This window comes from Coregonus clupeaformis, chromosome 11 (genome assembly GCF_020615455.1).
Source record: "Coregonus clupeaformis isolate EN_2021a chromosome 11, ASM2061545v1, whole genome shotgun sequence".
Lineage (NCBI taxonomy): Eukaryota > Metazoa > Chordata > Actinopteri > Salmoniformes > Salmonidae > Coregonus > Coregonus clupeaformis.
In genome coordinates, this window is record NC_059202.1 from 51,321,781 (window position 1) to 51,338,331 (window position 16,551).

General features: G+C 42.8%; 1 protein-coding gene across 4 annotated transcripts in view; it reads left to right on the forward strand.

Annotated features, from left to right (window-relative positions):
* Nucleotides 1-16,551, forward strand: part of LOC121577087 (coiled-coil domain-containing protein 136) — a 64,835-nt gene that overhangs the window by 31,162 nt on the left and 17,122 nt on the right. For all 4 annotated transcript variants that reach the window (XR_006002562.1, XM_041890857.2, XM_045223582.1 and 1 more), the window contains 6 exons: nt 8,115-8,189; nt 9,040-9,140; nt 9,791-9,992; nt 11,093-11,210; nt 12,400-12,688; nt 13,271-13,402. Coding sequence is in view for 3 of the 4 variants with exons in the window: in XM_041890857.2 (XP_041746791.1) it covers nt 8,115-8,189; nt 9,040-9,140; nt 9,791-9,992; nt 11,093-11,210; nt 12,400-12,688; nt 13,271-13,402 (917 nt within the window). In the remaining variant the exon portion in view is untranslated. The remainder of the gene's footprint in view (nt 1-8,114; nt 8,190-9,039; nt 9,141-9,790; nt 9,993-11,092; nt 11,211-12,399; nt 12,689-13,270; nt 13,403-16,551) is intronic.

Here is a 16,551-nt window from a genome sequence, read left to right on the forward strand (position 1 = left end):
TTGTTGTTATCTCCCTTTTTCACTGTTATTGTTGACACCTTCTCATCCTTCTTGATCTTCTCTGTCATCCACTGAGATAAACGAATGTTCTCTTCCCCAGGGGTTTTCAGCATCGGGTGACAAGTTAGGAGGCATTCACTGCACTCACCATAAGCACAGACCTTGGCTTTCGGGTCACACATGGTTGCTTCAGACATTTCCTCAATATTTCTTGAGGACAGTAACCCTTGGCTCTGCAAGGCATTGGCAATGAATTGCAAGTTCTCATGTTTTTTGCAGAGACATGTGTCACGGTCAGAGGAAGAAGGGGTTACCACCCAAAAGGGTCTGAGACGGCTAAACTTCCAATGATCTAACCTGGAGGGCCCTGGCTCATGCTGATTTTCAGGAGTTTCAGCAGGGGAGTTGGGTGGTGTCTCTGACTGTAGCAAAGCACTGGCCCTGTTTCTGGCTCTGGCTTGACTTTTTGCCTCTCTCCATTTCTTTCTTTTTGCCCTCTTCTCTCTCTCACTGAGCTCATTGACACCCCTTCTTCTTTCCAGTCTCTCTGTCTTTTTCCATTTGACCCTTTCTTTCTCAAGGTACTTTCTTCTTCTGTCTGGGTCAGCATCACGACGTTCCCGATATCTCCTTGCTATCTCAGCTCCTTTTGATCTCATTCCTTGAAAAAGACGATTCAAAATGTTCCCTTACACACTTTAATTGGCAGTCCCGGTAAACTAGGCTTGCATTATCAAACTAGGTTTGCTGATACCGATATTGCCAACAAAATTGTCCATATTGTCCATTCTTACTATGTATAGCATGTACTGTTATAAAATGTGTGTAATAGCTGTTGTAATATGTGTAACATTATCAGTATATGGCCTAAACTATGCACATGTCTTTCCTGTCATGAACCATGTCCACCCTGTCATGGAAGGCTTGCTGACAGGGTGGACAATGACAGTGTGGACATTTTTGGCCAATGTTAGCATTTAATGAGCACATGGTGGACCTTCACTTAGCAACATACTACAGTTAGCAAGCTGACTGTGTACTGTTTTACAAATATATTTCAAAGTTCTGATAGGTTTTTCTATCAATTGATATTTCACTATGACAGAGTGGACATGTTAAGCTTGACAACATCCAACTACACACATAATATGATGAAAATTATGAAACATAAGTGTAAATACTTACTCTGCAACTAGACACTGCTTCAGCCTTCATTGAAGAAAGACAAAATGCTCGTAGTGATGTCACTGAAAACATCAGTGGGTTTCTTAAAGGGGCAGTTACCCCATAATGACAGGGTGGACAGCAATTTCAGGGACACATGCAAAATGTTCAATATGATTATGAAAATACAATATACATGATCAAAATTACTTGTTTTATCAAATAACTTATTGTGGACAGTAAAACCATGTAAAAAAATTTTTGATTTAGTATCATTTAACCACTAATTACACACACTGTAGTTAGCAGAGCAGTGTGTGGGACATGCCAAAATCACGTACATCCAATGAAAAAAATGTAATAAAATGAAGGAAACACTTTTTTAGAGACTTATCATTCTACTGATATGTGTGCAAGTGTTTGGCCACTTATAATAAGACCTCAGACTTTCATTATTCTGCTACATTTTCATGATGACTGAGTGAGTCTGATGAGGACACCAAAGGCACCTCATAGTGATATTGACTCACGTATTAGGTTACGAAATCTGACTTTTTGGATGTACTGTTAGAAAAAGACCCCACTGAACGATTCAGAACATAAACAATCATATTGGTCTTGGTAAAATGTATTTTATAACATAAGGAAGTGAAATGTCATCACCAAAGTGGTTTTTCACCCACTCTGGGCAAAGTAGGTGGACACCCTACATACTGCAGTCATATTACCTTCCCTGAGATTACAGGTGACAGACTAGTCTCTTGGTCTGTCCTCAGTTCTTTAGAAATTCTGTTTACAACTTTGTAAATGTTTATCTCAAACAGGATCAGTTCCTCATAATCACTGAATAGAGAGCTGCATCATGTCTTAGTAATGATGAGCTAGATGTTATGTCTCATACACACTGACTAAGGCCTTAGTGCTGAGGACATAGTGAACACACTGATTAAGGCCTTAGTGCTGAGGACATAGTGAGCCAACTCAGCTCAGTGAGAACAGCTCATGCTGAGGACTTTTAGAGTGGTGAGCTCAGTATCAGTTGTTTGTCTGGCATGCAGCAGGCATTTCACAGACAGACAGCTGCATGCTCACAGCATGCTCAGACACACAGACACATACACTGACATACACACACACACGCACACACACACATTCAGCACGCTCAGGGACAGGCTCCATGGAAGCGTCCAGGTTGGGTTGGACCGCACTATGATGTCATCACTCCCCATACGCTGGGGACGGAACGGGATGTCTGGGACACTCCCACTGGGCACGAGCCCTTGGGCATGCTCAGCTGTTCTTCAGGCCCACTGCTGACTCACATGCACACACGCACACACACCGCCACATCCCACCCACTACAGCTGTCTCCCGTCAGGGAGGCGCCTCTAGGTATCCATGGTGAATATTCGACCAAGGCTGAGGTGTGGAGAAGAAAGGTGCTAACTTAGGTCCTCACATAGAATGTCACAGTAGAGTGATTTAGAGGTCTTCACGGATCCACCTCTATCCAAATATACCTGAGACCCCATCCGGGACCCGAGCAGGTCCGGATCCAGAATTCTAATGCCACGGGTCTAGAGGCGGTGAGAAGAGTGGAAGGAACGAGTGGCGGGGACGAAACAATGGTAGTAGAGCCATCACGGCCAGTCAAGGTTTCTCATCAACCGAGGGATCGTGAAATGTTACATGTTAAAAGGTGGACTTTGGATTATTTATTGTAATGGTCATAAACTGTACAGCACAAGCGGAGAAGAAGTTGGAGAAAATTGGAATCATTGTGAATGCAGCTGAACGTTTCTTGGGTCTTCGTGATTTCACAGCCGAGGCCTTGCAAGAAATTCCGCCTTCCAAGGCCCCTTAGCCTGTGTAGGGATGTATTTTGGAATGGACTGTGATTGAATAAGTGGGATGTTTTTTTTCTAGTTCAATACCCCGTCCAGCTGGTGGCGGTAATGCACCATTAATATTGGATGCCAACCACCATTAATATTGGATGCCAACCACCATTAATACTGAATGCCAACCACCCTTAATACTGGATGCCAACCCCCATTAATACTGGATGCCAACCACCATTAATACTGGATGCCAACCACCATCAATACTGGATGCCAACCAGCATTAAACCCCATCGAAGAAGAAGATGAAGAGGAACAGATTTAGCTAGCTAGTTTCCAGACTGAAATAAGATAAATATCTGGATAAATCTTTGGACAAATCTTTTTGCCAGAGCTGGCGCTACAGACGGATATATTTGGTTGAGTAATACAGGACTATTAAAGGCCCAGTGCACTACTTTTGTAAAAAAAATATATATTTAAAAAAACAAACAACTTTTTTTGATTTGATTTTTTGATTTTTCAGGGGGTGCTGCAGCACCCTCAGGACCCCTACTTCCCGTGGCTATGTGTAGAACTATCATCAACACATGCTTCCATATTCCCCCTTCTCGCCAGGAGCATTTGTGTGCCCAGGCCCCATAGGTATGTCGAAGGGTCCACCCAGGTCACCAATTTAGCTGGCCAATGTAGAGAGAGACAAGTGCCTTAGCAGAATGCAATATAAAGCTAGTGTGGTCCAGAGGAGAACTCTACCATTTATGGCAAAAGCCTGGGCTCCGGGCGGGGACAATAGAATTCTCCACACTGCATGTTACAATAGCAAAATAATGCTTACACTCTACATTGAATTTAGTCTTTGAGATGCTCAAACAAGCACGTATATCTGTAGTTGGTGTTCTTCAACTCTAAAATGCACTAGACTGTGTAGGACAAAACCAACAAAGACAGGCAAATGCATATGTGGTCCCAATGTCTAAATAGTGACTGCAGGGCTAGTTTAAACTGCAGTAGGATGGTGAGTGAATCACAGGTGAGTGAATCAGTCCATGCTTGGTGAATAGCACTTGGTTGATCTCTGGGAGCAGGACACAGGAGAGCTAAATAGATCATGTGAGACAAAAGTGAGAGACAAGAATGTATAAAATAAATCATCACAGCAAAGGAATGTAGTTTGTGAGCTAGAAAATGAACATCCTGACAGTCTGAGGCAGGGTGCCATGCAATCATCCTACTCCAACTATAGACAGGGATAATGTGGCATTCATTATTTGTCAGTATGAATGAAATTAGTGCGTCCTTCCTTGATCACTGTACTAGATTTGCACTACTTGTCCTATAGATTTTTGTAGTCTTAAATTATTACTTGGAATAAACTGATAGCTAAAACACTCCTTGTCCCGGAATGACATACTAGCTAGTGATGAAGCTATCTGATCCTGGTAGCTAGCAACAGATCTACTAGCAAGCTAACTAACAAGCTAGCTCCATTACTAAGGTTCCTGTGTTCTAAGTTGGGAGTCATTTTACAGCTTGCATTGATGGTATCGCGTTTCTATAACTAAATAGTTAGATTAAATAGTTAAAAATATTACCTGATGATAGCAATTTGTCGGACGGAGATCTCTCTCGAGCTGTCATCATCAGCTGTCTACTACCTTAGATACGAATAACGTGATCAGCAGAGATACAGTACTACAATGGATAGTACACATGTTTTGATTGGTTTACAGTTTAGTGCTCGGCGGCATTTGCCTGTCCAGCTAGCGGACATAAAAGTAAGTATTTAGAAAAACTTGGCAACAATTGACATTGCCAACCAACGGAAATGTGTTCAGAATAAATAAATACACAATATATAAAAAACAGCTCCTCCCTCGACAGAGATCGATCATCTCGAAAACTAGAGCAGCTAGCTTGCTACGGCCCACCACCTATTGTTGTTGTTCGCCAATCAAAAGTCATCAAAGCGGCAATAGGCTACAGTAATAGAGACTGCATGTGGGGCAAAAGTTAGGAGATATCTAATCAATGGAAGATGGAATTAAAAGTTAAAGGAGATACTAGGCTACAACGATCAAGAGCCAACATGTAGGCTGCTACTTAATTTTTAATTTAATTTAATTTAATTTTTTTGTCATTTAGCAGACGCTCTTATCCAGAGCGACTTACAGGAGCAATTAGGGTTAAGTGCCTTGCTCAAGGGCACATCGACAGATTTTTCACCTAGTCGGCTCGGGGATTAGAACCAGCGACCTTTCGGTTACTGGCACAACGCTCTTACCCACTAAGCTACCTGCCGCCCTACTTCATATTCTGAATGGAGTTGTTGTTGTTTGTAACTGTAGAATGAGAAAGCGCATGCACTGCAGCCTCAATTAGCCTAGCTAGCTAACGTTAGCTAGCTTAACTATCTTCTCCTGGTTTGATGCAGTCAAGACCAGTACTACATAATCATATTTGATGATAAATAACCTAGCTATGGCAGCTATTAGTCTACTATAGCGTGAGTCGGCTTGGTTGGTTGCTGTCTCTCATACCTCCCTCCCTTCTCCCTGCTCCCTGTGTCACAGTACAGCCCCTCCCCTGCCTGCTAGAGCGGCACCTCTCTCTCCCGCCTCTCGCGCTTTCTTCTTCTTCTTGGGTGGGGTTTATTGGTGGCTGGCATCCAACGTTATGGTACATTACTGCCACCTACTGTACTGGAGTGTAGGCCAGAGACAAGGAGAAACTAAATCTTACCTGCAGCCATGTTTCTCTTAAAAAAAGATAACAACGTATTTGAGACTGTATGTAATGACATTGTACTCAATATACTCAAACAAATGTCCTGTATCCCTTTCTCCCTCATACTAGATCTCAGCCTCTCTCTTTCCGTCTCATACTGCCCACACTGTATCAATACATGCTCCACTGTCTCTGTTTCCTGGCAATAATCACACTTTCATTTTGGATGCTTTCCTATCACATTTAAAGTCTTATTCAACCGGCTGTGTCCCATCCTTAATCTTGTAACAATAGCCTCCTCTCTTCTCCTCTCGCGCTTTATGAGCTCAGGTTAATAATGTAGCTTAATGATATGCTACTTCCCTCACTCGGATCAGACCGGGTCTGGATCTGACCAGGTTTATACGGAACGGGTCTAGTTGTCCTCAAGTCTGTTTGGAACGTGTCTCTATATTAATTAATTTATGCATATTGGGTCCGGGTGAGAAATCCCCAGGTCCATTTCGGAATGAGCCAACTTTTTGGACCCGTGAAGAGTAATTCACTACTGTATTGTCACATCACATACAGTGGGGAAAAAAGTATTCAGTCAGCCACCAATTGTGCAAGTTCTCCCACTTAAAAAGATGAGAGAGGCCTGTAATTTTCATCATAGGTACACGTCAACTATGACAGACAAATTGAGGAAAAAAAATCCAGAAAATCACATTGTAGGATTTTTAATGAATTTATTTGCAAATTATGGTGGAAAATAAGTATTTGGTCACCTACAAACAAGCAAGATTTCTCACAGACCTGTAACTTCTTCTTTAAGAGGCTCCTCTGTCCTCCACTCGTTACCTGTATTAATGGCACCTGTTTGAACTTGTTATCAGTATAAAAGACACCTGTCCACAACCTCAAACAGTCACACTCCAAACTCCACTATGGCCAAGACCAAAGAGCTGTCAAAGGACACCAGAAACAAAATTGTAGACCTGCACCAGGCTGGGAAGACTGAATATGCAATAGGTAAGCAGCTTGGTTTGAAGAAATCAACTGTGGGAGCAATTATTAGGAAATGGAAGACATACAAGACCACTGATAATCTCCCTCGATCTGGGGCTCCACGCAAGATCTCACCCTGTGGGGTCAAAATGATCACAAGAACGGTGAGCAAAAATCCCAGAACCACACGGGGGGGACCTAGTGAATGACCTGCAGAGAGCTGGGACCAAAGTAACAAAGCCTACCATCAGTAACACACTACGCCGCCAGGGACTCAAATCCTGCAGTGCCAGACATGTCCCCCTGCTTAAGCCAGTACATGTCCAGGCCCGTCTGAAGTGTGCTAGAGTGCATTTGGATGATCCAGAAGAGGATTGGGAGAATGTCAGATGAAACCAAAATAGAACTTTTTGGTAAAAACTCAACTCGTCGTGTTTGGAGGACAAAGAATGCTGAGTTGCATCCAAAGAACACCATACCTACTGTGAAGCATGGGGGTGGAAACATCATGCTTTGGGGCTGTTTTTCTGCAAAGGAACCAGGACGACTGATCAGTGTAAAGGAAAGAATGAATGGGGCCATGTATCGTGAGATTTTGAGTGAAAACCTCCTTCCATCAGCAAGGGCATTGAAGATGAAACGTGGCTGGGTCTTTCAGCATGACAATGATCCCAAACACACCGCCCGGGCAACGAAGGAGTGGCTTCGTAAGAAGCATTTCAAGGTCCTGGAGTGGCCTAGCCAGTCTCCAGATCTCAACCCCATAGAAAATCTTTGGAGGGAGTTGAAAGTCCGTGTTGCCCAGCGACAGCCCCAAAACATCACTGCTCTAGAGGAGATCTGCATGGAGGAATGGGCCAAAATACCAGCAACAGTGTGTGAAAACCTTCTGAAGACTTACAGAAAACGTTTGACCTGTGTCATTGCCAACAAAGGGTATATAACAAATTATTGAGAAACTTTTGTTATTGACCAAATACTTATTTTCCACCATAATTTGCAAATAAATTCATTAAAAATCCTACAATGTGATTTTCTAGATTTTTTTTTCTCATTTTGTCTGTCATAGTTGACGTGTACCTATGATGAAAATTACAGGCCTCTCTCATCTTTTTAAGTGGGAGAACTTGCACAATTGGTGGCTGACTAAATACTTTTTTCCCCACTGTCCCAGTTATGTATATGGGTGTAAAACCTCAAGGCTTGCTAACAAGACCATTGGTGTGGATGTAAACTTTTAAGGCTTTGGAAATAAATATAATATATGAATAAGGCCAATATCGATGCTTCAGAAAAATGTCACAAGTGAGAATAAACCCCTAGACCATAAACTGCTGACTCTTTCTTTCTCTCATACCTCTCTCCTGTTCTCTCCCTCCCTGTGTGCCTATACAGGTCTGCTGGAGGATGAGCGTCTGGCCAGTGCCCATCAGGCAGAAGCCTTCGCACGACAGGTCCACAACCTGCAAGGTACTGTCTGCAGCAGATGTATATAGTGCTGAATTTGGTGGCAATAATAAAGCACCAGAGAGCATCAGTATATATCACGAGGCCCTCCAGCATCGGTATTTAGAACGTTTCGGGATGTACACATCACGACTCACACGTCACAGCAGCCACAGAGCCGAAACAATTACATGTAAGGCTGTTTGACACAAAGATTGCTAATGGGGAAAATGTTTTGATTGGTAATGAATAGACAATTCATCAATGTCCAATAACCATATGGAATTCCATTGTCCCACCTAACCTCTAATGAAAAGTTTACATTTGAGGTGCCACAGAGACAGTGTGTGTCCCAAATTGCACCCTATTATTTATATAGCGCACTACTTTTGATCAGGGCCCATAGGGGATGCCCCCACAGAAAGGCTACATCGACAGAAAGGCTGTGTTGCATAAGTGTGAGGTGATGTAATTGACTGTAAAGTGTTAAATGTGTGTGTCGTCATTTATCTTACGGGGATCTGAGTCAATTGTCTGTTGTCAATGTCTGGGGCTCACTGACAGCACATTTACCGCCAGTTACATCGGCTACTCTTGCAAATCCCAACTTACTTTTCTCCCAGGCACACCCATATGCTCATGCACACTGTTATCAGATCTCCTCACTTATCACTACCTAACTCCTTGTGGCCTAGAACTAGCACACCTGATTCAACTAGTCAATGGCTTGATGATTATTTGACAGGTTGAATCAGGTGAGCTAGCTCTGGAATAGATCAAATGGAACAGCTAATGGTCCCCAAGGAGAGGTTTGAGGAACACTGCTGTACGTATAACCATTTAAACTCTTGTCCCTGTATGTCTCCCTCCCCAGCCCAGCTGCGTTCAGTACAGGAGGAGATGGACTCTCTAGAGGAGGAGAAGGAGAGTGAGCTGACTGAGGCTCATGAGGAGCTACGCCTCGCCCAGGAGGAGGTGCTGCTTTACCTTATGCTATTTTACTTTACTTAAGCTACTTTACTTTAGACTATTCAACTTTACTTTAGGCTATTCTACTTTACTTTAGGCTATTCTACTTTACTTTAGGCTATTCTACTTTACTTTAGGCTATTCAACTTTACTTTAGGCTATTCTACTTTACTTTAGGCTATTCTACTTTACTTTAGGCTATTCTACTTTACTTTAGGCTATTCAACTTTACTTTTGGCTATTCTACTTTACTTTAGGCTATTCTACTTTACTTTAGGCTATTCAACTTTACTTTAGGCTATTTTACTTTACTTTAGGATACTTTACTTTACTTAAGCTACTTTACTTTAGGCTATTCAACTTTACTTTAGGCTATTTTACTTTACTTGAGGATACTTTACTTTATTTTAAGCTATTTTACTTTAAGTTACTTTACTTAACTTTAGGCTACTTTACTTTAGGGCTATTCTACTTTAGGTTATTCTACTTTTTGTTAGGCTGTTTTACTTTACTTTAGGCTATTCAACTTTACTTTACTAGTTCCAGAAGTATGGTATGTGTTCTCTGCAAGTGATGGTGAGTTTGTGACTGTTCTGTTCCTTGTGTTACAGGTGGTGCTGCTGAGCTTGATTGATTTATTGATTGATTATTTGCAGGTTCTGCTTCTGCAGCAGGCGGCTGAGGAGGCAGCGGCCGAGAGTGAGAACGACATTGCGTCCCTGCAGGAGGAGCTGTGTCGCCTCCGGGCCCAGCTGGGGAGGCTCAACGGTGAAGCGCAGGAATACGAGCTGGAGATCACCACTCTGAGAGCAGAGATCAGCATGAAGAGTCAAAGGAGGGAGGAAGAGAGGAAAGGAGGTGAGAGAGAGGGGAGGAGGTGAGGAGAGGAGTGGGAGGAGAGGAGCAGCAATATGAGCTGGAGATCACCACGCTGCGAGTCGAGATCTGGGAAGGTCTTCACAGTAAATTTGCTGATCTTATTATGCCTGACCCCTGACCTTGTCCACCGGCCAGGTCAAAGCAGCATAAGCAAAGGGCTTTTCTATACCCTTCCTCCCTTCCCTGAGTCACACCCTAACCCTCACCACCAGAGCAGAGCAGTGATGTCATGTATTGGGAGTGTGTCCCTGACATGTCATGGTGCCTCCCCCCTACCTCCCCCCTGCCTTGCCCTGACTAACTCAGAGGGTGACATCACTGTCACCCTTGGTATCCCAAAAACACACCCCTATCACCCCACCACCACCCCTGCAGTTCCCTGGGTGAGAGTGAGCGGTGCAGTGTAAAACACGTTTGTAATGTTTCAGCCTTTTCCCCGACCCCTTTTATTAAACCCAAACACTGATTTATGTCTTTGACTGTGAGATTCTAACCATGATGCAGCTAGCAATAACACAGACAGTACCTCATGCACAGGTTTCATCATGTTATCAGTATAGATGCCTAGACAGAGCAGTCTAGGAGTGGGAGAGTCAGTAGGGTTTGGGTCACAGTTTTATGGGTGTCAAATTCCAGTCTGACGTTAGGTTTACAGACAGTAGGTCTTTCTCTTTCTGTGTCTGTCATTGATGTCTATTTACAGTGGGCAGAGTACAGACATGTACAATAGGCTTAATGGTTTTGATGGGTAGGGCACATAAGTAAACACTCAGAGTTGATACTTTAGTTAAACCTGCCATGTGCATAGTGAGGAGTGGTACATCTATCATACCCCCACGTTTACCTGTGGTCACACAAACAGAACTTGTGGAGGATGTGTTGCTGTGTAGCTCTTGGGTTGTGTTCATTAGGGGACACAGTAGCAAAATGTTTCAAAATGAGCAACGGAAAACAAGTGTTTCTTATTGGACAAGTTCAGAGAGTACCTCCCTAGATCACTCCGTTTCAGACCGTTTTCTTACGTTTCGTGCCGACTGAACAGGACCCTGATGTGTGACGATCCTGTTGTGTTCTGTCAGGTGACGTAGGTACATTGAGGCAGGAGTGTGTCACGTTGAGGGAGGAGTGTGAGACTCTGAAGGACGACAACAGACGCCTGTCTGAGAGACTACAGCTCCTCCAGCTACAGAGGACAGGGTGAGAAGACACATACAATTATTTGGCCACTTAGTCTGCTTTCATTATCTGCTAACCATTTCAACTGATCAAAAATATAAACGCAACATGCAACAATTTTTTACTGAGTTACAGTTCATATAAGGCAATCAGTCAATTGAAATAAATAAATTAGTCCCTAATCTATCTATGGATTTCACATGACTGGGAATACAGATATGCATCTGTTGGTCACAGATACCTTAAAGAAAAGGTAGGGGCGTCGATCAGAAAAACAGTCAGTATCTGGTGTGACCACCATTTGCCTCATGCAGGGAAACCCATCCTTCGCATAGAGTTGATCAGGCTTCCAGGAATTGTGTACAGATCCTTGCGACATGGGGCCATGCATTATCATGCTGAAACATGAGGTGATGGCGGCGGATGAATGGAACAACAATGGGCCTCAGGATCTCGTCATCGTATCTCTGTGCATTCAAATTGCCATCGATAAAATGCAATTGTGTTCTTTGTCTGTAGCTTATGCCTGCCCATACCATAACCCCACCGCCCCCATGGGGCACTCTGTTCACAACAGCAAACTGCTCGCCCACACATTTACGTCATTTAGCAGACGCTCTTATCCAGAGCGACTTACAGTTAGTGAATACATAATTTTTTTTATACTGGCCCCCCGTGGGAATCGAACCCACAACCCTGGCGTTGCAAACGCCATGCTCTATCAACTGAGCTACATCCCTGCCGGCCATTCCCTCCCCTACACGATGCTGGGCCAATTGTGCGCCGCCCATGAGTCTCCCGGTCGCGTCAGAGCCTGGATTCGAACCAGGATCTCTAGTGGCACAGTTAGCACTGCGATGCAGTGCCTTAGACCACTGCGCCACTCAGGAGTACACACAACACCATACACGCTGTCTGCCATCTGCCCGGTACAGTTGAAACCTGGATTAGTCCGTGAAGAGCACATTATCTTGGCAAATGAGAAATGCTCACTAACAGGGACGTAAACAAATGTGTGCGTAATGAAAATGTCTCTGATCTTTTATTTCAGATCATGAAACATGGGACCAACACATTACATATAGCGTTTATATTTTTGTTCAGTGTAGTAAAAAGCATAAGATTTCATTGTTGACCATATCAATTCTTCTTCTTCTTCTTTCACCTAATCCACTTTGTGATTTTCCTCTCTCCTCTTGCTCCACACCAGCTCCAACAGCGTATACCTGTCCCTGAAGGAGGGTGAGATAGCTGGTACGGGAGTGGGGGTGGGCACAGAGGAGGGGGGCATGGCAGAGAGCTATATGACCATGGCTGAGTGCCAGTCTACGAGCCCGGGCACCAACTGCCGCCTGGTGGACGCCTCCATCCAGAAGAACATCTCGTTCGATGGGAAACCCATGACCCCCACCGGCTGGAATGGAGGATTTGGGGAGATCTTCTCACTGAGGGACCAGCTGAAACAGGCTGAGGAGAAGGCCTTGCTGGTAGAGAGACAGGTATGTTATGGTAATGGAACGGTACGGTACAGTACAGTCTGATAGATGGATCTGGAAAGGAAGATTCAGGGAGATCTTCTTTCTGAGGGACCAGGTGATAAAAGGCAGGGGAAGACCTCGCTGGTACAGAGACAGGTATGTTAGTCACCAGACTGTGCCATAGTCACTGTAGTAGTGGATGCCCACTGACTATTAGAGCAGTTTTAATCAGACAGATTCAGAAGAAAACGATAAAGCCACGCTTAGCACAGTAGCAAAGAAAAACAACAGAGCAGCAGCTGCACAACCACTGACTACCCTGACTACCCTGTAAGTAGCTAATGTTCTTTATTAGGCGCTGCAGCAATGGACAACGACAAAATGTACAGACCTGGCCTGTAATATGTCAGGATGAACCTCTGTTCTGAAGTGTTCAACAAGTGTTCTTTCTAGGGAGTGTTTACTTGCCACTGTGCTTCTGCTTGCTATTTGAGGTCTAAGCCGGGTTACTGTAAAGATCTTTGTGACAGCTGTGGATGTAAAAAGGGCTTTGTTAATAAATGTGATTGATTGATCCTTTATGTTCTACTCTGTCTCCCTCAGTGTGATGGGTTGAAGATGGAGCTGCGGGAGCTGCAGGTACTGTATGACTGCAGCCAGAGGGAGAGGGCGGAGCTGGAGGAGGAGCTACTGCACTGCAAGGCAGAGCTTGAGAGGTTGGCTGGAGGGGGGCAGGTGAGAGGTCACACTGGGGTTAGAGGTCAGGGGTCACGATAATGATAGGAGTTAATAATGGTATATTGCATATCTATCAGAAGGCTTTTTGGGGCGTATGGGATCTATTCTAACTATTTCTGACTGTTTTCTGACTTCAACGTTTCTCTGCTTGAGATTTTTGACTGTTGTGTTTTAAACTTTCAAGTTTACGCAAATGAAAACAAGAAATACAGCACACACATCACACCTATTATGTGTCTGTTTATTCCACGTGTTATGTGTGTAGATACTGTTGAAAAAAATTTTTTTGAACCTTTATTTAAGCAGGGAAATCCCATTGAGACAAAGGCCTCTTTTACAATCAATACAAATGTACAACATTTACAAATACAACATACAAAATACAAATTACTCCATCATCAACTTACAAAACACAATCATACAAAACAAACACATTCTTCAGTAAAAAGGTAAACAATTAGCTGTCTGAATTGCCCTAGCGGCACCAAAGTATTACATTTTGAAGAGTTCTGGAGATTATTCCACAAGTAAGGTGGAATTTTTTTTAAAGGAGATTTACCTAATTTAGTGGAGATTGAAGGGATTTCCAGAGTTAACCATCCCTGAGACCGGGTCTGATAGCTCGTATGTCTGTAGGTTAAGGGAGTATTTTGCTTTTTTACAACCAAATCTACATTTTTCATGTAAATGGCATGTTATAGAAGGGTCCAGACACTTGTTTTGTGATTTCACTTGTTTTTGAGAAACTTATCCCCAACCAACAATTAATTTTCTCATCCTTGTTGTGCAGTATGGTGGTTCTAACAAAACATGAACAAATGTTCCAAAAACACCCAAATAAGTCATTTTAGAAACGGAAAAGCTCTCAGTATAGTGATGAAGGTCTTTACATGAAATCCACAACGTTATATTCCAATTTGTTGCAACTCGAGCGATACCTCACTGTCCATTCTACAGGTAACTGCCAAAATAAAGGAAACACTAGAGTAAACGATGAATACAAAGTACATTGAAAGTAGGTCCTTCCACACAGGAAGATCCAGACACTTGTAGAATCTATGCCAAGGCGCATTGAAGCTGTTCTGGCAACTCGTAGTGGCCCAACGTCCGTTTAAGACACGTTATGTTTACTTTATTTTGACAGTTACCTGCAGCAGCAGGCTAATAGGAGAATGGAACAGCTGGATAGGGGAAACGGCTCGAGTTGCACAAAATGTAATAAACCGTTGTGGATAAAGACAATTGAATGTGTACAAAAAGACCTGCATCACGATACTTTGAGCGTTTCTGTTTCTAAAAGGACGTATTTGGGTGTTTTTTGAGCATTTGTTCATGTTTTTTCCTCATCCCACAACGAGGATGAGGAAATGAATGGCTAGTTGTGGTAAGTTTCTCAAAAACAAGTGAAATTGCAAAAAAAGTGTCTTGACCCTTCTAGAACATGCCATTTATATGGAAATATAGATTTGTTTGTAAAAAAGCACACTTTTCCTTTAACAATGAAATAAGGTACAGCAGAAGTTAGTGCAAGGGCTTTATAAACAAAGATGGTGCAATGCGTCGATCTATGAGACTTCAGAGTGGGCCAGCCTACTTTTTGATACAGAAAGCAGTGAGGTGTATTGAAACTCTCGCCCATTACAAAGCGCAGTGTGCAATGATAAACTGCCTCCAATGGCTTCAAATCAGTGGCAGCCGCATTCATCACCATAATCTATAACCGGTATGAATGTCGACTGAATGATTTGTTTTCTGCTATTTAACGAAAGACATGCCCTATTCCTATAAAGGAAGCCCATTTTAATTCTTAACTTGTTAACTAACTCGTCAATATGGTTTTTAAAGATTGCTTTTCGTCAATCCAGATAAGCAGGGACACGATCAATGTGGGCACCATTCAATAAAACATCAGATAGATCTTTAAGCTTTCTGGAAAATCACATGTACTTAGTTTTACCTGCATTAAGTACCAATTTCAGTTCCACAAAGGCTTTCTGCAAAGCAGAAAATGAAGACTGTAGTTCTGAAAGAGCCTTGTCAAAATAAGGGGCAACAGAGAATACACAACAGTATCATCCAATATTGTTTATATAGATAGTAAAAAGTACAGGGCCCAAAATCGACCCTTGTGGGAGACCTTTAGTAATATCAAGGAAACCTGACTTAACACCATCAGAAGAAACACATTGTGTGCTTTCTGTCAGGTAGTTTTCAAACCAATTGCACGCTGCCTGACTCAGACCAATTTCAGACTGTCTACAAATGAATAATGAATGATCAACAGTGTCGAACGCCTTCGACAGGTTTATGAAAAGGGCAGCACAATGTTGCCTTTTGTCCATACCATTTACAATGTCATTTAACACCAAAGAAGCAGCATATATAGCGCTTTGACCTGGCCTGAAACCAGATTGATGGAAATGTAGAATACATTTTGAAGCTAGAAAATATATAACCTGAGTGTTGATTAAAGATTCAGAAAATGTTGCTAGGCAAGACAGTTTAGCGATCGGGCGATAGTTATTCATGTCGGAGGGATCACTAACTTTGTGGAGAGGGAGCACATGGGCAGCCTTCCAAACCGTAGGGATGATTGCGCAATCAGGGGAACAGAAAGCTGCAGCAAGAAAGGATCAAGCAAATCATCCCCAAATGATTTTTTAAAATATAAATCTTAAGCAAGGCATCTAGCACATCATAAGTAGTAAGTTGTTGAAATGAGAACAGGGATTCACTAGAAGATTATGGATCTTCCATTGAGCCAGCTAGAGGCTGGGAGAGGGAAGAGCAGTCAACTGACTGACTGTCAGTTAAACCACCAGTTCTTTCAAATAAGAAACCTGCTGAGATAACATGCGGATGAAAGGTACTTACTAAATGTTTCTCAGTAATGATCCAGAATCTGACACAACTTGCTTAGGCAGTCAGTGCATTAACTGTTTTCCAAAATGTAGACAGATTACCAGAGTCTGAGCTAGAACTCAGAAAGTAGCTTGATTTCGCTTTCTTAAAAGTGGTTATTTCGCAGTTGCCTGAAAATCTACCAATCAGCTACTGAGTCAGTTTTTTCTAGCCTTAACCCAGGCCAGGCAGGCCTGATTTTTCATCGTAAAGAGATCTGAAAGTTCTATAGAGAACCAAGGATT